This window comes from Heterocephalus glaber, unplaced genomic scaffold (genome assembly GCF_053883595.1).
Source record: "Heterocephalus glaber isolate CG9 unplaced genomic scaffold, H.glaber_assembly_v1.0 deba00000809, whole genome shotgun sequence".
Taxonomy (NCBI): Eukaryota; Metazoa; Chordata; class Mammalia; order Rodentia; family Bathyergidae; genus Heterocephalus; species Heterocephalus glaber.
In genome coordinates this window covers 2,787,764-2,809,599 of record NW_028258163.1, presented here as the reverse complement: position 1 = coordinate 2,809,599, position 21,836 = coordinate 2,787,764, and the positions used below count along the sequence as shown (strand labels likewise).

The following is a 21,836-nucleotide window of genomic DNA, read 5'->3' as shown; positions in this document are numbered from 1 at the left end:
GGAACACAATGTAAATACAATGTACTCGGGTTTTTTTGTTGTTTTTCTGGTACCAGGGATCGAACTTGGGTCCTTGCACTTGCGGAGCAGGCGGCGGAACCACTGAGCTAAATCCCCGGCCCCTCAGTTGTTATACTATGTTGTTTAGGGAATACAGACCAGAAAAAGTCTGCGTACATGTTCAGTACAGACACAATTTTTTTCTCAATATTTTTGACTTGTGTTGGCTGAATCTACCATGGATTCAACCCATGGACATGGACAGCTGACTCCGTGTGTATGTGTGTGTGTAAAAGTGAGAGAAGGAGAGACAGATTTATCTTAAGAACTTGGATCACAGGCTCACCTTCACTGCAGACCAGCTGTGCAAATCTGAAGACCTCTAGACTCCCTTTGGATTCACAGGTTTCTAGATGACTCAGAATTTGGTTTCCAGGAAAGCACTGTACTTAAGGTTACAGTGTTCTTATAGCCAAAAGACACAAATTAAAATCAGCTGGAGGTAGAATGTCCGGGACAGAGTCTGGGAGGGGCTCACACGGAGCCCTGGGCTCCCTCCTGGTGCAGTCCTGGATGGCATCAGCTCAGCCACGTGTACCACAGCTCATGCACAACTTTGCCAGCCCTCAGTGGCCAGAGATTTTCCTGGGGCTTGGTCAGGTGCTGCCTGTGCAGTTGATCTTCAGTCTCTAGTTCCTCCTGGAGGTCAAGCTGGAGACTTTTAGTCTCCAGTTCTTCCAGCCAGTCAGGGACCCCAGGAAACAGAGACATTCCTGACATAGAGGATACTCTATGGCCCAGAGATCACCTCCCAGCAGTCAAGGGCAAAGGCCAGACCTGTGTCTGGGTGAGATGAATTTTTCACTCCAAATGTGCATGCTGCAAAGTCAGACCAAAGGTGTGGGGTGGTTTGGGGCTTAGAACCTGGGCAAAGGTCTTGCAAGCCTCCAGCTCCGGGCCTGGCTTTGCTATTTCCAAGTTTAACAATCTTGAGCAAGTGGTTTAATTGGTTGATGCCCACCAGCCAAGGGCCACAGGAACTTCCCTGGTACTTGAACAATTTGGGGTTTATTGGTACTTGCAGCATCTAAGGAGATGGGGGTATGGGGAATGGGGTATCATCAGTAAGTGGGTGGGTGGGAGGGGCTTATGGAAGGATTTGGGCTTGGGAAAGGTGATTTGAGGGAATGTGCAAGGAGGGAAGGTTTGCTCTGGATTGGGTGCTATTGGGAAGTAGGGGTAATTCTACAAAAGGTGTGTTTATAATTTTTATCTAAGAGGCAGAGACACAAGACAGTGCTGAAATAAATGATAAAAGAAACAGTGGTCTTTTACACGAAATGGGAAAGGGCACCTTTGGCCAGTTTGGTGGTTTCACGATGATCTTGACTTTTCCACCATATTTCTGTCACTCTATCAGAGTTATACCATCACCCTGTGAACACCGGCACTCTGTGAACAGCCGCAGGGGACATCATGGCCCCGTGGCAGAGCCAGGTGGGCTCCCAGCAGCATGAATCAGGGTTTCTTCCTGTCCCACCTCTGGGGTTCTCACCACTGATGACATGGAGATAATAACATGAGCTAATATATTAGCTGTGAGAATGATGGAAACTAAAGTAAAAGGCCTAGCGTACAATAAGATGCAGTAGCCAGTAAATTTCATCACAGTTGTTGTTAAAGAGTTTGTGATAAAGTAGAGGAAATGGGGAATCTAAATAAAGCCAAATACAGAAGCAGAGGAAAAAGATCCTGAGTAAGGGGATATCGGGTGACAATGAGGGTGGTCTCTGAGCCAACATCTGTCCTGATCTCCCCACTGGGACCCCCACATCAGGCCAGAGCAGCCAGAGTGTGTGTGTGTGTGTGTGTGTGTGTGTGTGCACCTATGAGTGTGAGAAGTGTGCCAGCCATACCTATAAGGAATTATATGTCATAGTCCAGTGGGATTGGTTCCAGGAAGGCAAGATCAATTAATGCAAAACACACTAATAGAATACAGGCCAAAACCTACATGTTGTCTCCACAGTCACAATGTACACACACAAAGTGATCTGACAAAATTCAATAGTTTCATGAAAAAAAAACCTCAAAACACTCAATGAACTATGAATAGAAGAGAACTTCCTAAACCTAATCAAGAGCACAGAAGACAAACCCAGAGTTAAATGGGAAAAGGCCAACACCTTCCTCTGGCAGCAGGAATGAAACACTTGTGTCTGTGATTTCATGCTATGCTAGAGGTTCTAGTCAGGGGAACCAGGCCAGAAAAATGGAAATAGAAAGAATTCAGAGGAAAAGTATAAAAGAAAGCCATCCTCATTTGCAGATGACATGTTCTGTATGCAGAAAATTCTAAGGAATCCACAAAAAAGAGTTAGAGCTAACAAACAAGCTTAGCAAGATTGTGGAAAACAAGATCAAAATACAAAAATAAAGTGTGCTTCTATACAACAGCAATGAACAATCTGAAAATGAAATTAAGAAAATAATTCCATTTATAATACCATAAAAACCCCCCAAAATATTTAAGAATAACCAGGTGTGGTGGTACATGCCAGTAATCCCAAGAGGCTGAGCCAGGAAAATTGCAAGTTCAAGGCCAGCTTGCACTACATAGCAAGACCTTGTCTCCAGAAAAGAAAGAAGAAGAAAATACTGAAGAATAAATTTATCTAAACAAGCACAAGACTTGAGACTTGTACACTGAAAGAAGGAAGAGGAAAAGAGAGTGTGATTCCTGGTGCCTGAAGCCACCTCAAATCCATTCTGCTCACACATGAAAGTGGTTACTTGTGAAGACTTATCTGATATGGTCAACTGCCCCCCCCCTCCCCGTGCTGGATATTGAACTCAAGGCCTTTGCTTTGAGCTACATCCCTCATTTTTTGATTGGTTGATTGCCTGATTGATTGATTGATTTTTCCCCCATTAAGTTTATTGGTACATTTTAGGTATAAAATACATTTACATACATCATTGGGATCTTGCACCATTACATGAGTATTGATTGATTGATTGATTGATACATAGTCTTGCTAAGTCACTAAGTTGACCAGCCTGAGCTTGCAATCCTCCTGCCTTAGCCCTCCAGAGTGCTCGGATTACAGGTGTGCACCTCCATACCCAGCTAAAATGCTAGCCTGAGGAAGAGTTTATTTCCAACCCTCAAGCCGGCTGTGAACATCAGGGTGTAGCCCACTCTGAGCGGCAAGATACACTCCAGAGGTGGCCTGGGGTGGGAGAGCTGGGAACAGCAGCCAGGGAGGGCGATCACTGTGCTCAGCAGCAGGTAGTTAAGTCCCCAGGTCCTGCATGGTCACAGTGTGGCCCTCAGGGTCTTGGGGCCCCTGAGAAGCTTCACACCTGGGCCCCTTGAGGCCTGGCCTCTGGGGCCCTATGCTTCAGAGCCATCCTCAAGGCCTGCAGGATGGTGTCCTGGCTGTTCTGCAGATTGTAGTCATTCAGTTGCAGCAGGTGGTCAAAGTCTTCCTCCGAGTAGGTCATGTTGAGCAGGAAATAGGGTGTGGTGGTCTTGTTGAGATCCACTTGGCCAGCCCAGAGCTCTTCGGGGCTGCGCCAGACACCTGTGCAGGGGTGGGAGGGGTCAGGAGCAGGCCCAGAGGCCTCCATCACTGGACAGGACTGAGCTGTACTCAGGGACTGGGGTGGGGCTGCTCCCCATGGAGGCTCTTCAATTTCCTCCCAGCTTTCCATGTCTTGCATGTGGGTGGCAGGGTACTATTCTGGGATAGGAGGACTTTCTTGTTTCCACATTCTGGACAGCACAACACTTGACCTGCTATCTGAACTACATCACCCCAGGTAATGTGGAAACAGCCAGAAGGAAGTCAATTGGGCTAGTGCCTGGATTCCCAAAGCTCACGGTGGAAACAAGGAGACTTTGGCTATGCGAGAGCCCGTCTGTTGAGAGAGGAAAGTTCTTTAGAATTCCAAGGTGTGGGGTGAGCATATTCAAAGTTACACTGCAAGATTTGGAATCATAGCAGGAGCTGGGAATTATGCACTAAGGTGGAAATTAGTTTTTCCTCATTCAAAGGAGATAAAATTCTGGCAGGCTAGTGGGAAGGCAGGATAGGAAGGAATATGAAGAGGATTTAGATTTGGGGCCCCCTGAAGAGAGGTGCAGCTCCCTGAGGAGCCCCAGCCTGGGCTGGGCAGGAGGCCAACCAAACCTCCATGGAGCAGCAGTGGAAGAGCATGGGGGTGCCTCAGGGGAGTGGGGAGGGGCACAGGAGGCTGCAGTCATAACAGGGAAGACATCAAGGTGGCAAGATGAGACTGCTAGCCATAGGCTAGGCCCAGACCTGTGGGCACTGGCCGCTGAGGCTGGCGGACACGTCCAGAGCCTGTCCTGGCCTTAAGCCTTCCCTGGGCGGATGGGGAGAGGCTGCCTCACCAGGGGTGGAGTGATCCTTGAAGGAGACATTGACCAGGGGGAAGTAGAGCAGGACTGGGGCCTCTGGGCAGGTGGGGTCCGCAAACAGGTAGCACTCCCTGGGCTGGCATCGGTCCTCAGCACTGATCTCCACGTGGGGGAAGTGCAGCCCCTGGGTCCTACAGTACAGCTCAGCCTGCTGCAGGGCCTGTCAGGGCAGAGGGGACATAGTCACCCCAGCTCTGTACTCTAGAAAATGCCAGATTGGTTCTGGCCCCAGCTCCCACCCTCAGCATCTCGACAAGAGCCTGGTTCTGTCTTGCGTGTGCCAGGAGGGAGTCTGAGGACCCTAGCAGGTGAAACCCTTAGGTGGGTTCCGACCCTCCCCACTTGTGGTCACTGCTGGGTGATTCAAGTCCTAGAGCTCAGAGGGCATCGGTAGGGGTCAAAGTGCCCACCCTGCACTGCCCCACCCGAGTCCCCAGGGTAGGTGAGAGGCTGGACTGGAGATGCCAGGGGCCTCTTCCACCCGGCCCAGTGGTTCCTCTGCAGGGCAGGCATGGCAAGCGCCATCCTGTTCATCTGTCCTTGGGGTCCCGAGCCCCAGCACCAGCCCTGGTCATCCTCCTCCCCTGGGGACATGGGAGATATGGCTCAGGGGCCCTGCTGCGTGTCTCTGGCCCTTGGCCTGGTTAGGCAGGGCTCTGGGGTTCCCATGGGGCAGCCAGGGGCACCTCAAAGTGCGAGGACAGGGAGTAGCCGAAGTAGAGGATGAGGTCTAGCCTGCGGCCTGGCCGGAACATGGAGGGATAGCTGTTGTTGATCAAGTAGCCAGCGTCCACCAGGCAGAGCTGGGGTTGCTGGGGGGTCAGCTGGCTAGGGGTGGAGTCCGACTGGCAGTCTGGTGGGAAAGGCGGTGACAGTTAGAGGCAGCCACCTGCCATAGGCAGCGCCCCCCTTTCTGGCCACGTTCACATCCACGTCCCTTTTTTACCTTTGCCACTCCCTGGATGCCCAGGCCTCTCCAAGGCCTCCCACTGGGACCTTTCCCAGACTGTTCCAGAAATGGATGCTGTGACCCCCAAGGCTTCTGCCCGTCAACAGCCATGACCCACACCCATCTGGGAGTCCGGGCTGCTATGGGGACACAGAACCTTAGTCCTCACCTGCCCAGGTAGAGAAGTCTTTCTGGCCACTGTAGCCCTGGTGTAGCTGGAGGCCATGGAGGAAATTGGCACCATGGTGGCAGAGTGGTCTCCCTGTCAGGACCCCCTTAAATGCCCGTGCCAGGGCTGTTCCAGGCTGCAGCCATGAGGCCTCCGTCCATAAAGAGGTCCTCAAACAGTCCTCAGGCTCCTCTGCAGCTGGAGAAACAGGCACTACTCCAGTGAGGGGCTCAGAAATGCAGTCCTTCCCGAGATGCCACCCCATGACCCTCTCCCACCTGTGCTGTGTATCTCCTCCTTGACATGCTGTTTCCACTCCTCACCAGACCAGGCCAGGTTATACCAGGTGTCCATCAAGTTCAGGGAGAAAATGTTGCTCCAGATAGCTAAAGCCAAATCCCCAAAAAGGGCAGCCCTCAGGCCCCGTGTCCTGTCTTTTGACCCCGGGAAGCCCTGGCCCCCAAGCCTGGTGCTGATGGGAAACTTAGGGGGAAACGGTGCTTCCAGCAATGGCTCCGCCCTATTGTCCAGACCCACCCCTCACCCCAGGGCTCCTCCCAGACCCGTGCAGCAAGGATCGGGAAGCTGCCTGGCTAATGCCTTCAGAGTGAGCACCCTCACCTTCCAGAAAGCAGATCGGGGACTCAGGGAGCCTCCTCATCAGTCGCCCCATGAAGAACTCGGAGCCGAAGAGCTCAGGAGGCACAAAAGCTCCGTACTTCAGGAACCCAACCTCATAGGGGGTGAACTCGACCCACTCTAACGGGGTAAGAAGCAGGCCAAGAATGTGAGGAGTAGGTTGGAGGAGCGTTGGCTCTGGCCAGGGCCAAAGATACTGCCTCCCCCGATGGGCAGGCCTCAGCCTTCCTGCTGCCAGGCACCAACTCAGCAGAGAGGAAAGCAGGCCCCTGGGGGACCCCTCCCTCCCACCGCATGCTCCTAGGACGCCATGCTGCCCTGGCTGCCCTGGGTCCACCCACAGCATTTCGGGCACCCACAGCCATCCCTGGCTGACTTCCGTGGAGACCCCGGGGGTGGGTGGACCTGAGGTGTGTGTGCAGAGGACAGAGTGGACAGGACCATACCCTTGAAGTGGAGGGTGTCCACAGTGTCCTCTTTGACATTGAGGCTCAAATAGAGGGGCAGAGGGTTCTGACCCCGCTCCAGTGCATCTCTCTGTCCTGAGAGCGTCTGATCCGCCACCTGGGTTTGGAGGGACGAGGGCCTGGTGAGGTGGGTGCACTTTCAGGATGGCAGCTCCTCAGGAAAGGGACAGGGCAGGGACACAGATGGGGGTGAGGAGGCAGCTGCCCCTTTGCACTTTGGGGAGGTGGGGTGTACAGCCAACTCTGCCCAAGCCCCCACCAAGGCTGCCATTTGGGGCTGTGCAGGCTGGGGCCTATGCAGCTCGAGCCACACATGCCAGTGTCCCTCTGCCCACGTCCTGGGCTTCAGAGCCCATCTCTATGGGGTTCTGGTGGAGCAGGTGAGGGGGGCACCAACACACAGAGAGGGCGCCTGCACACACATGCACACACGAACACTGCTGTCCAGAAAGCACACACAATACTCCTCAGTGGGTAGGCAGGGCTAGACTCCTAGAACACACACCTGCTTGGTCTTAGGGTCACCTGGGGAGATTTTTTTTTCAAGAAAGACAAATTCCAAAGCAACTTCTGATAGGCTGGGTCTCATTAGAGAGCTAGAAATGTATATGTATATTTATGTACATATATTTAATCTGCTTTCTAAGTAAAACAGCTGGAAGGACTGCTGTGGCAGGTTAGGAGTCCCCTAGGACTCACACTTTGTAGCTCACAAAGCCTGTGACAAGGATGACACATTGTACTGCCCTGACCCAAACCACCTGAGGCTGACTCCCTCAGCCTCCTTGCTGAGACCAGCTCCAGGCTGGAGGGGAGCCCCGTGCACCTCTGCTTCAGGATGGACAGAGGCCTTTTTGTACCTTTTGAACAGAGGGAGCTACTGTAGAGCCTGGAATTTTACTGAAGAGAAACTGAGTAACAGAGGACAGAATAAACCACAGCATGCAACCTCATACTGAGTGCAGTGGGGCGGGGTGGGGGCCAGAAAGGAGGCATATCGGGTAAGCACTCTCAAGGGCCAGAGACTTGGAGGGCATCAGCTGAACCTAGATGGGGCAGCCAGTCCTGTGTGAATGGAACAGGGTGCTCAGGAAAAGCCTGGTGGAACAGGGGAGAAAAAAGTTCACTACCTGTATGAAGAAAGAAAACACACCAGAAACACACACACACACACACACACACACACACACACACACAAACTAACCCTTAGTCATATGAGATTTAAATTCTGGCATTCAAGTCCTAATTGTAAGAAACAAATTTTTAAAGCTTATGTAAGAATATAGAGAGAGGAATTGTATAACCTTGGCAGGAGGAAAAGGGAGGCTCCCCAAAACACACATTATAAAGGAGAAAATGATAAATAAGATTATATGAAATTATGCATCAAAATAATCATAGCTAGTAAAGAGTTAAATGCAAACTATACAAAAATTCTTAAAACGCTGTAACAAAAGAAAGATAAATTAAATAGAAAATTAGGAAAGGATTTCAGTAGGTAATTCATGGAAGCAGACCCCAAATGATAAATATACTTGAAAATATAATGTGTTGCCCGAATTCAAGGAAACAAAAAACTACAATAGACTTTCCTTTTGTATCTATAGATGAAAAGACTCTAAATCTACAGAAGGACGTAGAGAAAGAATTATCACAACCTGGTAACAGAACTGTGAATTAACACTACTGCTTTGGAGAACTACCTGACAGGAGCTAGGAAAGACAAGGTACAGACCTGACGGCCCAACAGTTCACAGACTGGGTATAAATCTCAGCAGCTTAGCCGGGCTTTAACGCGTGTGCAGTGAGAGTTACACACAGTCGCTCATGCAAGTAATGTATTTTCGAGGTATGTATATTAAATTGTATATACTGTCGATGCATGAAATTAAGGCGCATGAAAGACATTGTATGGGATTATATGACATAGACGCGCATGCAGTATAACAGTCATAGACGTGTGTGTGGCAGAAGGTGTAAGCTCTGAGGCTGGGAAGTAAGGGGGCTGGGAAGGGAACATGAGGGGTTCGGCTGAAGCTGGTTGCTGGGACCATGCATATTTATTACATTATTATTTATATTTTACGCATTTTCGTAGATGTGAAGTTTTTACAGTAAATGTTTAATGATAAATATTGATATTTGCATAAGTATTTTTAAACTAATAAAAATAAGAGTGGTATTGTGCTTGCCAGTGAAAATAAAACTTTCAAAAATTCAAGGAGAAATGGAGGGAGGAGAGAGGGAAAGGAAGGAATGAAAAAAGAATTACAATGTGTTATGTACATGTACCAGCTCCCCACAAGGAATGTAATCATTATCATGTACTAATAAAAAATAATACCCCCCCAAATTCGAGGAGACATCATTTCTTCCTTTTACTAATAATAAACTTGATTTTTTTAAATAGCACTGGGGATGGAACCCAAGGCCTTGTGCATGCTAGGAAAGCCACATCCCCAGCCAGATAACTTACTCGAATTGTATGCTAAAGTCTTTTAGTTGTTTCTAATGCTTCTGAAACTTTGTTCAGATGATTACAGGTGGAGGAATCACTAAATTTTTTTAACGGTTGTGTCAGTTAGTGTAAGGTCCCACAGTTAACTTACTAGACTCTCCAGAAAGGACCATTGCAGTAAACATGTCTGTTTCCATGTTGCTGCACACATGAGGAAACTGAGGCACAGAGATCAAGAAACTTTACTAAACGGCCGGGGATTTAGCTCAGTGGTTTCGCCGCCTGCTACGCAAGCACAAGGACCTGAGTTCAATCCTCGGTACCAAAAAAAAAAGAAACTTTACTAAGGACACACAACTGGTACAATGCACTAGGATTAGAACCCAAGGACTCTGGCTCTGAAGTCTGCTTTTAATATAACACTGACGATAAAGGACGGTAACATTTTATATTGCAGTATAAATAAAAGCTGTTGTAGAAATCTTAATGCAAAAGCTTTGTCTCATTGACTAATACTGACTGAACCCTAGACTTTGGCAGACTCAGAGGTTTCTGTTAAGGGCAATTAACCAAAGAGCCACCTCAGAAAGGCAGTACCCCAGGGGAGGCAGAAACTCAGAGTGGTTCCTACTGCCTTCACAGCCCTCTCCTCCACCCCTCGGGGACAGTTCTGTGTGGTGCTTTGGTGTGTGTGGGCGCAGTACCTGGCCATGCAGGCTGAACTCCAGCAGGAGGGCCCAGAGGTCCACAGCCGTGGTGGGGTGGCCCTGTGAGGCCCGCAGCTGCAGCTTGTGCCAGTAGCTTGCCAGACTCTGTGGAGAGAAGGCCCTCAGCTTGCTCTTGGCCATGTGCTTCCGGATGTGGCTGATGGGTCCCTGGAGGTCCTTCTGCGACCACTCTGGGTCCCCGTACAGGTGGGCCATCGCCCTGGGGGGGGAAGAGGAGTGTGACGGTGGAGGCTGGCTGTCCTCTCCTATGCCTTCCACCTGCATCTTCTCCCCAGACCAAGCTCCTGCTGCCTCCTGTGGAAACTGCCTCGGGATTTCTTTTCTCCATCCCTGCTGTCCAATACTACGTGTGAGTTGCACAGGTAGTGTTCATTTTCTTTGCGTTTTTTGGTGGTGCTGGGGATCAAGCTCAGGGCCTTGTTCATGCTAGGCAAGCGCTCTACTCCTGAGCTGCAGCCACAGCCTGGTATGGAATTTTGTATTTCCCAGCAGCCACAATAAAAAAGTATAAAGAAATCAGTAAGAAAAATAAATAAATAAATAAATAAATAAATAAAGGATAACCCAGAAAAAAAAGAAATCAGTAAGAATTAATTTTAATCATATATAGCATTTAATTCAAAACATCAAAAATATCATTTTGACATGTAATCACTATAAGTTATTGACATAATTTGTAGTTTTTCAAGCTAAGTCTTCAAAAATATGTTTATAACACATTGCAACTTGGACTGGCCACATTTTAAGGAGAGAGTAGCCACTATGGGTGGTGGCCGCCATACTGGACAGCACTAGATCCTACCCCCATCTTTGTGGGCCTGTCCTGAAGTCCCTAGGACTCTGTCAGCCGCTGTCACCTAAACGCCTCTGAGGAGTTTACTTCTCTCTCACTCTTTACAGTAACATTTCAACAGAACTCACAGGAATAAATCTCTACTAGTGAAATGGTCCACCTCATCATAAGCAATGCTGTCATTCGCTAAAATGGCAACTCCTGACCTCAGTTTCCTCTGTATTATAATAAGTAAGAAGAGAGCCACCTTGGGAAGTGTTATGAGCATTAACCAAGGTCATAACTATGACAGAAAAAAGAGTTACCAATCTGGAGCACCTTGTCAGTGCCGAGTGTTAGATGCTGACATGCACCCACATCTCAGGGGTGTTGCAGGACCAAGCCCAGCTCCCTCTAGACCAGCCACCTTCAGGGCAGTGACATTGGGAAAGGGACTCCTGCCCCCACTCCTGGAAGGAATACTGTTTCTGTCTTTCCTCCTTTGAGAAAGTTGCCTGACCCCCATCAGACCATCTGCTCACGTTGTTCCCAGGTGTCCCCATAGGCAGCTTCCCTCTGGTGTTCACTCCACTACCCTCCAGGCCTGGTTATCCTTGCTGCCCCAGTCCCGGGGGGCCTCACCACGTAGCACCCGAGATTCCACTCAGGTAGGTCACACAGTCCAGGAGGCCCAGCTTCTGCAGGGCCAGTAGGTGTCCGCAGAGAGAGGTCATGGCCCGGGCACCTCCTCCTTCCGCCATGATGCCCACAACAGGGACCTGGGCCAACAGACACAAGCTGGCTTGACAGGGACAGAGACCCCAGGCTGCATCCTGCCCCCTGCCACCAGGGGCCTTCAGTTCAGAGCCTGATGGGGTCAGGGACATCCCTTAGCCGAGGTCAGATCCCCCAGGGACCAAGACCCCAAAGTGTACCTACATCCCATTTCTCCCTCCCCACCCCACCCTCTGTTGCCTGGATGTCTGGAGAGGGCACAGGAATCAGGGAGCCAGCTCCACCAGGCCGTTCTGGGCCCTCATGCACCCCCAGACCTCTTCCTCCTGCAGGTCTCTGTCCAGCTGCAGGGCCTGCTTCAGGGCCATGGCCACCACCTGCTTCCTCCTGCTCAGGAAGGCCTGCTCCTCCACACAGAGATCAAAGCCCAGGCGCACATCCAGCTCCTTAGGGCTGGGACAGAAGAGGACCCTGGGTCAGGGGCACCTGCATGGGTTAGTGCATGGCTGACCCCACCTGCAATGAGCTGCCAATAACCTCCCTGCTCCTACCCAAGAACCACCACATCACAGAGTGCCCCTCTTGTGGATACCTTCACTGTCCCCACAGATAAGAATGTCCTTACCAGCTGTCTGCCTTGAGCTGCAGTCTCACTCCTGGGTCCTGAAATCAAAGCAAGAGACCATGGTCAGAATGCCCTCATCCTGAGGGACACGGGTCTCTCCTTGGACAAGTCTGTCTTTATTCTCACAGCTCTTCCCTGCAGTTGAGGCCACTCACATCTGTAGCAGGAACACAGATGGTCACCTCTCTCCCCCCGGCCAAGGACTGCAGGGGCACAGTAAAGTGCCCAGCTGAGCTGTCTGTGTTCCAACCGCTGCTTCTGGAGCTCTAGAGGGAAACATTCATTCCTTCATTCAACAAGCACGAGGGCGGGGATTTAGCTCAGTGGCAAAGAGTCTGCCTCACAAGTGCAAGGTCCTGAGTTTGATCCCCGGTACCGAAAAAAACCCCAACAAACCAACAAAAAACAAGTGCTTACTGAGCATGAGTCACAATCCCTCCCCATTAATGTGAAACTAATAACAATTAGATTACTAACGATTACAAAATAATAATGGCCAGTACTGGTTTAGTGCAAAGGTGTTCCTTCTGATCGCTTCATACAGCTATAAACATGTAATGAAGTCATGTTGGGGGGACACCAGCCATGCTGCAGAATAGGCATGGCAGTGGGAAGCACTCTCAGAAGGAGCTGGTGGAGGACAGGGAGAGCAGCTGGCATGAGGTAAAGCAAGAGGACCTAAGAGCAGGCAGAGCATGAGCAAGGGGGTGTGGCACAGGAGACAGCAGAGGTGGCAAAGGGCAGGCCATGCAGTGCCTCGTGGGCACCAATGTTGCAGGAGCCACCAGAGGTTCAAACCAAGACCCTCATGGTGTAGCAGCCCCTGCTGATCCTCTCTGTCTTCCGGGCAGTGGTGCTTAAGTGAGGGAAGCTGAGGAGGCTACAGGAGGCCTGGCCTTGGCAGGAGGAGGCAGGGAGGGCTCTGCCACCGCTGTGTTTGCTAAAAGAGGCCAGGAGAGCTGGTGAGCAGACACACCTTCAGGCGCCCATGCAGCTCTGTGTCCTGGGCTGCCAGGTAATGGAAGCGGAAGGCAGAGGCTGTGCCCAGGGCAGACGTCTGCGTGTCTTCAAAGGACCCCTTCAGCACCAGCTCCAGCTCCAGCTTGCCCCAGTCTAGGGAGATAGTGGGCAGGTGGGCAGGCCTGGGAAACCAGCAGTAAAGCTGGACAGAGGCCAGGCAGGCTGGACCGTGGTAAGCAGGATTCTAAGAGTCCCCCCCCGCTCCCCGGGACTCCCACTTCCCAGGTCAGGGATACCCCTGCCTTTCTTACCTGCTCCCCCAGGGGTGCTCCCTGCTCTGTCCAGATGGACGTCCAGGCGTGACAGCTCCCGGGCCTGGGGCAGACCGTGGTGTTGACCGTGCAGTCAGCTGGGACCACCTCAGCCTCGACCCTCAGGCCCCTCTGTCCCAAATCCACCACATGCAGAACAGGATGTGGGGACCAGAGAAGGATTGTGTGTAGAAGCCTTCGCCCCACTTGTCTGCTGCAGCTGCCCATCCTGATGTTGGGGCTCCAGGAGGCCCCATCTCCACCACCAACCCCGTTGTCCCGCCCTTACTGACCTCTCAAGCACAGCCCCTTCTCTGTCGTGATCGTGGGGTGGCTCCAACTGCAGTGACTACAGCGCATGCAAATCACAGGCCCCAGGTGACAGAACAGGGCATGGGAGAAACCATGAACGTGGCAGGGGACGGAGCGCCTTCTAACTGTCCTCCCCCATGTTCCCCAGCCTCTGCATTCTCCCTGCGGCTGCCGACTCCACACAACTGCTCAATTTATCAGCCCACTGCAGGGCTCTGGTGCTACAGGGAAGGGGCAGCTGCCGTAGATGGGTGTGTGTGTGTGTGTGCGTGTGTGCACGTGTGTGTTGTGTGTATGAGTGTGTGTGTTACTGGGGGTTGAGCCTAGGGCCTTTGCACTGAGCTACATCTCTATTCCTTTTTTAAAAAAGTTTTTGAGACAAAGTCTTGCTTAGTACCTAAGTTGTCCAGGATGGGCTAGAACTTACAATCCTCCTGCCTCAGCCTCCCAGAGTGCTGGAATTATGGGCACCACCTTGCCCACCTGACTTAATTTGCATGTGTATTCTTTTTTTTTTTTTTGGTACAGGGGATCGAACTCAAGACCTTGTGCTTGAGAGGCAGGTGGCAGAACCACTGAGCTAAATCTCCGGCCCTTGCCTCTTCATGTGTATTCTTTTAAGAAGTAAGCTATCCCATCAAGCCCGCGCTTGTCCGGTCAGGAGAGTGAGCAGCTCCTTAGATGGGTGCTCTAGATGCCTCCTCGGCTGACCTGGGCCCCCACAGCTTCCACGGTGGGTCTGCTGGTCTGCACTGACAACGTTTCTCGTGTAGCATGCGCTGCCTTGTGGCCCTTCCTTCCACTGCAGCTTGCGGCTTTGGTCTTGAGACCAGGACCCCTTATGGTTCAGAGGAAGAGCAGATTGACCTGATTCTGTCGCCTACCGCACTGAAAACTCCCTCAGCACTGGCAGCTCGAAGGTGGGCCTGGCCTGCCAAGCTTCACCATGACTTCACAACTCCAGGGAAGAACTCAGCTCCTCACACATGACCAAGCCCCATCAGGGAGCACCTGACGTTCCCAACTGTCCTTCAGCCATGCAGCCTCAGACCGCCTCTCACCAGAACCTTTCTCTCCTGTGGCCCTTACTCCAGCACCACGCCCCCATCCCTCTGCTCTGGGTCCTGCCCCTGAGGCTGGGAAGGTGGTTACCACGAGGACATTGTTGGTGATCAGGTATTCTGGAGGGCCGGGCCTAGAAAAATAAAACCACTTATTTGGTCTGGCAGCAGCGTTCTGCACTAAGCTGCCCCTGGTGGCCAAGGGTCCTGCCCACCTGCAGCCTCCCTGGGTGATGCTGAGGGATCTCATGTCCTGGCTAAGGGTTGGGGGAGAGGGAGAACCTCTGCAGAATGGAAGGGGAGAAGAGAGCAGGGCAGGGGAAAGATTGGCCTTCCTCCCTCGACTCTCCCTGAGGACCCCAGACCTCTCTGGCAGGGGTGGATGAGAGACAGGACTCTCAGTTGGACAGAACAACACAACATGTGGGTCAGGGCTATTTTCCTGAGCACAGCCTGGCTACCTGGTCACTCCCTGGGCTGCACGACATTACTCATGTGTAAATGTGAGTAAATGTGACATTACTCACGTTTCTTCTACTAGGAACTCCACGTCCAGCTCTTCCTGTCCCTGAGATCAAAGAGGATGAGCCAGTCATCAACATTGACAGTTGACACATGTTATTGTCTGGATCAAAAATGTCAAGTGCCTCCCCCCACCACCACATGGTCCAAATGTTCAGATGTGGGGCTGTGGATGGTGATTGGATCATGGCGACTCAAACCTCAGCAACGATCGATCCGTTGATGATTTCCTAGCTGAATGTGCTGCAAGGAGGTGAAGATCAGTTGGAGGAAGTAGGTCACTGAGTGTGATCTGGAAGAGCAGATCCAGTCCCTGGCCCCTTCTTTCTGACTCTTCCTTGCTCTCTTTCTTTTCTGGCTGCCATGAGGTGAGTGCTTTCCTCTGCCCTGGATTTCTACCCTAATGTTTCTGCCTTGGATCCAACCAACCATGGACTAAAACTTATGAAACCGTGAGCTCAAATAAACCTCTCTTCCCTTAAATTGTATATGTGGCAGGTATTTTGTCTCGGCAATGAAGATCTCATGGACAGAACACTGTTCTTTTACATGCCTTATGATTGCAACTTATTTTTAAGGGGACCATACTGCTATAATTATTTCCCTTTTACAAATGAGGAAGCTGAAGAGAGGTCAAGGATAACAACCCCACACTACTCCAGCTGGCAATTCTGCAGAGAACAGCTCTCCCTCCCTCCTAGCTCCCCAAGCCCCAGGCCAGGCTGAAGGTGTAGACAAAGTGCTGAATGAAAGAAGACTGGACGATCCCGGGCCCTGTCTTCTCCCTTTGAAGAGGACCCAAGCTCCTTCACTCTGCCTTCCCGAACCCTTGCCCACAGCAGGAAAAGCTCAAGACCTTCACAGAGCAGGCCTGGGCTCCATGAGCTGGAAAGCCCACACCTCTGAGGGGTTGCTATGTCCCAAAGGATGCTAAGAAGTTCTCCACCTCCCAGGCCTTCATCCCTTGGTGACTAAAGCTCCTGAACTGAGTGGTGCGTCTGGAGCTGCATGGGTGAGCTGGCTCCTTTCCTACTAACATGCAAATCTCTTTGGGAAGGGTCCCAGCTTTCTTAGGATCCCTTCAACCTAGCAGCATCCCAGAAGATGGAGCAATTGAGCCCTTCCTCAGCCTGGAGCTGAACCAGGTGGACCTGTGGGGACATCCCCACCCACCTGGGGACCCAGGAAGAAGGTTTTCTGGAGCAGCTTGCCAGGAAGGACTTCTGAGATGTCATAGAAAACCTTGAAGCAGATGTCATCCTTTGTAATTAAATCTTCGTCATAGATGCCCAGCTCCAGAACATTCTAGGGGCCAAGAACATCAACTTAGCATATTATCTTCTCATGGGAACCACAGCTCATGAACAACTGTGAAACTTAAAAGTATAAAGAAATCCAACAGCCAGGGATGATAGCCCACGCCTATAATTCCAGCACTCAGGAGGCTGAGACAGGAGGACCACTGAGTTCGAGGCCAGCCTGGGCTACGTAGTGAGACCCTGACTCAAAAAAGAAAAGAAAAGAAAAGAAATTTAATAAAGTCCCTAATTTTCCCCTCTTGACTTTTATTTTTGTCAAAAATAAATTTCTGTCCAAGAGCACTGCCCAGCCTTACTGGCTTCCTGAGGCACGCCCCAAGACAAGTGTGGGGCCTTCTGTGAGGTCTGTGCTCATCTCCTTGTCACAGGTAGGTTTAGAAAGGAGCAGCAGCTTCTGGAGGTCACACATTCTCTCACACGGGCTGAGGTACAACGCGTGCTGAGTGTTGACCGAGTCCTGAAGGACGTGTGCTCTGTCCCCAGGCCCTGGAGTGGGGACGGCCTGTCTGTGAGCAGCCAAGGTGCCCAGCCTTTACCTTGACCCGACTCTGGATGAGGAAACTGAAGGTCTCATTCCACACAGGATGGCTGGAGTTGGAGACCGTTTTGGTCCTGAACTTCATCCCAGGAGAGGTTGGCAGCTGCAGGATCACATACGGGTCGGCCTCACTCACTGCCAAAGTCAAGGGACCGTCAGGAGGGAGAGAACCTACTAGCCTCCCCAGGACCCTACCGTGAACAGCCCGGCCCAGTCCCGAGGCACTGCTGGGCCTCTGCCCTGGAACCCATCCCCTTGCACCCTCCGGAGCCAGGGGACAGCCACTTACACAAGTCAACCCGGTGTAGTCTCCACGCCTCCAGGACCCGCACGGTGAGCCGCCAGCAGGCAGAGGCCTCCCCCTGGACAGAAAGGTCAGATTGCTGCTGGGTTCCCACTCATGCTGCTACCTACACCGAGAGCTGCCACGCAGCCTGATTCCACGGCTGCTGCGACACCCTCCAAGGACCACGTAATGTTTGTCTACCACTACCCTTGAGGTCATGGGTTCGGCTGCAGCAGATAGGGCCTGGCAGGACACGTGGGGGCAGTTTGTGGGATTCCCTTTCTTTCAAGTGAGACAGGAGAGAAGGGGCAGATGCTCCCCAAAGGAACTTTTTATTTCTCTCCTGCAGCTGCTTCAAACACCTTGTAGACCTCCCCGCTACCTCGGGCACCCCACAACCGCTCAGGAGGCCACTGCTGTGGCTGCAGCAAGCTTCAGATGTGGACGCATCACTGATGACTCTGCCCTGCAGCCTCTCTGGATGACTCCATCCCTCTGCACCCTCCTCGGTTAGGTCCATGGGGCAGGCACTCCTCCCCTACCAGGGAGCGTGTAAGTCCGATAATGTGCGTTTATAGGCCTGCCTGTTTCCCTATGTAAGCAAACTCGCCGTATCTTTAAAGGGTCAGTCCGTGCACAGCTCCCCCTTATTCTGCAGCATGAGTCCAAATAAAGCCTCATGGATGGCTTTTTTTTTTTGCCTAATCATGATTTTTGTCTTGATCACAGCATGCTGAACTGCTACACTAAGAGCTGATAGCACCAAAGGCTCTCAGTGCCCTAAACAGCCAGCAGCCAGGGCTGGCAACACTGGAGGCAGCTAGCAGCAGAGAACAGCAATGAAGAATTGCTGGGAGCCACCATCTGCAGTGGCCAGAAGAGTTCCCAAGGCCTGCCAGGAGCACTTGCTCCAAGTGGCCAGGCGGGTCACTAACTACACTACACGCTGAGAGCTGCTGGCATTCAGAGCTCAAGACTGTGAACCCTGAGAGAGTGGCACTTCCTCCATCTGTGAATTCTATGCAAATTAAATGAGAACCCCCAGCCACTCGGTAACATCTTGGAAGCCCATAAGGGAACTCTACCCCAAAGAAGAGGACAGATGATAGCAATGGTTGTCAGCCATGCAGAAGCAGCTCAAACCTAGCCCACATCTGACTTCCACCGTACACACAGCTGAACAGCCACACCACCCCATGGTACAGGGACAGGACTGCAAGTGCAGAAAACAAAGCAAGGAATGGAGGCCTGAGGAGCAGCCACCTCGCTGCTCAGTTTAGGGCTGGCCAAACTCAGAGCTCCCAGGGAGAGCAGCCCTTTGGTGAAACAGGTGACCTTCCTCCTAGAGAACTACCCTCACCCTCTGGAGATGAAGAACCCATGTCACAAGGGAGGCTGAGCCCTGGGGAACCCAGTGACCTGTGATGTCCACAGGTACCAAACTGGAGCTTGACCCATACGTGCTTTCTTGGGCAAGAATCAGTCAAATCCAAGAGCATCAGGCTGGCACAGTAAGCAGAGAGTGAAAGATCATCACTGTCATGAAGCCACCCAGGGCCTGAGGCAAGCTTGAGTAATGAGGAAGAAGGAACTGAGTGGGCCGAGCTCAGAGGGTAGAGAAAATGAGCAGTGGGTGAGTGGCAGGAGGAAAAGAAGAGGAAAGCAGGGCTGTATTGTTGGGGACAGGGCAGGCACCAGGGGACTCCATAGCCAGGCTGTCTGGATTGAAGCCCTGGCACTGCTACTTACTCACAGGGTGATCCTGAACTCCCTCATTTTCTCATCTGTAGTGGGGTAACAACAGTAGTGGTCTAACAAAGTGTTCTAAGACTCAATTTTAATGCCTTGCAGTATGCTTAGAAGAGTGCTTAGCAAAACAGTAGGCAGGTTCTAGGTAACTGCCCTTGTATTTATGAAGTGCTCGGTGTATTTCTAGCTGCTATACCAAGCATATCCCATGTGTTCACTTCTTTTGGCCCCTACAGCTTCATAAAATAGTGCTTGCATTTCCTTCCATTTCCCAGGTGAGAGAAATGGGGCTTGGAAAGGTTGACTTGCTCAAGATCACAGACTGAGTAGGTGACAAAGTTAGGATTCAAACTTTAAGGCCAGAGCTCATAAATCCTGTGCTATTTACCTTCCTGGGACTTTCCTTCTTTGTAAAAGCACAAATTTCCCCCATTGCCCCCTGAGAATCTAGATGCTAGAATCTTCTAGACTCATTTTTGACTAATGTGACTGTCAAGCTAACATTAATCAACACAATTCTGGGCCAGGGATTTACTTCACTGGTTCTGCCACCTGCCTCGAAAGCACAAGGTCCTGAGTTCAATCCCTGGTACCAAAAAAACAAAACAAAACAAAAACAAAACACAATTCCTTTCTGAGAGGGCTCTGGAGCCTCCTGTCTGGAATACCGGGTGTTCCTCCGCCAGCCTCTCCTGCAGATCCCGGGAGTGCCCCCTGGTGAAGGTCTCAGCCCCTCTCTCACTCCTGCACAGGGATCCTGGGGCCTTTGCCCTCCTCCTCCTGTGCAGGGCCCAGGGCCCATGTTTTCCAGGAAGTTTTGTGAACATCTCAATGCTGGCCCTGCCTGTGGAGAAGCTGAGCCCCCAGACTGGGCTTCAGAGTACCTGTGACCATGAGCCTGGGTCTTTAGTGGGAAGACAGAAGGAGCAACCCCACTCTTACTGGCTCCCAAGAACTGTGGTGGTTACATGGGAGAGGCTGGAGAGGGGAAGACAGAATCTATGGTCAGAGCCTCAGACCCTGTACCCTCCTGGGTCAAGCTGAGCTGGTGCCCACAGACTACGCAGAGGAACATCCCAGAGCTTGCTGCCCTGCCAGCAGAGCTCCTGCCACTGTGTGGGCTCTGGGCACCCATTCCAAAAGAAGAGAGGTGCTGAAGCATCTGCTGGGGTCCTCACTACAAGACCAGAATTGAAGCCTGGGAGTCATGGACCCAGTCTTAGGGACCCAGTCCTAGGAACACTGTCCAGAAGTGAGGTGCCTCCCAGGTGTGGGGCAGACTCAGGCTCCCAAATCCTGGACCTTGGGCCTTTGTTTCATCACTGAGACTGGACCCAGAGCAGACAGAGGGAGGAAGGGAAAGGGTACCCAGCCTTCAGCAAGGAGATGAACTGGAAGGGATGTATTCCAGAAAACCCCAACGCTGGCCATTCTGGGATGGGGGACTCCTGATGGGAGGCAGAGATGGAGCTGAGGCTGGCTGACCCTTCCACCTCCTGCAGCCTCCATTTCCCCCAGAACCCCATCAGGACATTTCCACTCATGGCTGATATAGGGATGGGTCCTCCTGACCTCAGGTTGGGGCAATAGCCATTGTCCTTCAATGGGGGTTCCTCTTTATCTCCCCTAGGTTCCTTGGGGTACAGTCTACCCCAACCACATCTTTTCCAGTCTGGAGCTGCTTGTCTGAATGCAGCTCAGGCCTGGATCTCAGGACCAAGGCAAGAAGAAGCCTATCGAGGGCCATGAATGAGGCAGAGGACCTTGGGCAGTGACCTTGGTGTATTTGACCTGCTCGTGGCAACTGTCTGGAGCATCAGGGGACATCTGAGGAGCCAGTCCTGTTGGCCTTGGTCTCTGGCAAAAGAAGAGGAGTCTGGGCTGAGAGCAAGTGCATGGCAGGTGGGCAAGCAGTTTACCCTTGGGCCTCATAAGTAACTGGCAGTCCAGGGGACTTGGGCTCCCTGAGATCCCGAGCACATGGGGCGAACCTGGGGCTCAGGTCAGATCCGGAAGTCCACTGCCTGGGCCTGGTGGGTCTCCACTGAGACAGAAGGCTTTGGGGAAAGGGAGGGGCCCCTAGGGCTACTGCCTGGTCTCCCATGGTAAAGAAGGGAGGCTCTGCTGACCAGGCTCTGCACCCCAAGCCCTAGTTTCTATGGGTGTTGCTCCCCAAGCTCAGACACCCCTGCCACGCAGAGAACCACCATGATTTCAGCTGTGTGAAGCCTCTCAGAACACTCTGTTCCCTGACCCTCCATTCTGTCCCATGGGCTCAGCAGATGCTGTTACCTTGTGCAGATGGCCAGGTGATCTCTTAGGTGACAGGTTTTCCATGCCCAGTTCCCACCAAGATACCAGCTTTCTAGCCAGGCGACAGTGAATGTCCTGACCAACTTCGAATCTGCTAGCCTCACAGGTGCCTCAATCCTATAAACAGGTTGGACTCCACCCCTACATCACTTCTCCTCTTCCTCAAGAGGCTGGGTCAACCAGCATCTCCAGAAACCTCTCCCAGGGCCCCAGGGCCCTGGCACACTTCCAGGCCTGTACTGTCAGGACAGATCCAGCCATGGCAGGTGGACACATCCCAAGATCAGTGGCAGGAAGCCAGTAGCTCTAGACTGAGGACAGAGGATTGGGTACCAGGCAAAGCTGAGGAGAGCCCTGTGGTCCAGCCCCATCTGTGTCAGGCCAGCCCCCAAGGAGGAGCACCTGAAACTCAGCAGGAGGCCTGACCCCTTGGCTGCTCCCTGAAGCCAGGAACCCAGGTTACAGTAATGAGAGCA

General features: G+C 51.9%; 1 protein-coding gene across 1 annotated transcript; it reads right to left on the bottom strand.

Annotated features, from left to right (window-relative positions):
• Nucleotides 1-2,916: 2,916 nt before the first annotated feature.
• Nucleotides 2,917-21,489, bottom strand: Pla2g4d (phospholipase A2 group IVD). Its single transcript, XM_021241901.2, has 20 exons — nt 21,340-21,489; nt 17,302-17,374; nt 17,011-17,147; nt 16,329-16,460; nt 15,161-15,201; nt 14,725-14,767; nt 13,261-13,324; nt 12,966-13,102; nt 12,145-12,255; nt 11,990-12,027; nt 11,682-11,817; nt 11,272-11,408; nt 9,834-10,056; nt 6,651-6,768; nt 6,187-6,324; nt 5,844-5,951; nt 5,566-5,757; nt 5,134-5,300; nt 4,421-4,607; nt 2,917-3,587 (listed from the first exon to the last, which is right to left on the bottom strand). The coding sequence occupies exons 1-20, from the start codon at nt 21,382-21,384 to the stop codon at nt 3,361-3,363; spliced, it is 2,454 nt and encodes an 817-aa protein (XP_021097560.1). The 5' UTR covers nt 21,385-21,489; the 3' UTR covers nt 2,917-3,360.
• Between the last annotated feature and the right edge of the window lie 347 nt (nt 21,490-21,836).

Bases quoted from the DNA above. Each gene is read 5' to 3' on its own strand.
- Pla2g4d (XM_021241901.2), bottom strand. From the start codon at position 21,384: ATGGAAAACCTGTCACCTAAGAGATCACCTGGCCATCTGCACAAG. The intron at 13,103-13,260 runs GTAAGAAAGGCA...CTATCTCCCTAG, and splicing joins GAGCACCCCTGGGGGAGCAG to ACTGGGGCAAGCTGGAGCTG. The intron at 3,588-4,420 runs GTGAGGCAGCCT...ACCCCTGCACAG, and splicing joins CAAGGATCACTCCACCCCTG to GTGTCTGGCGCAGCCCCGAA.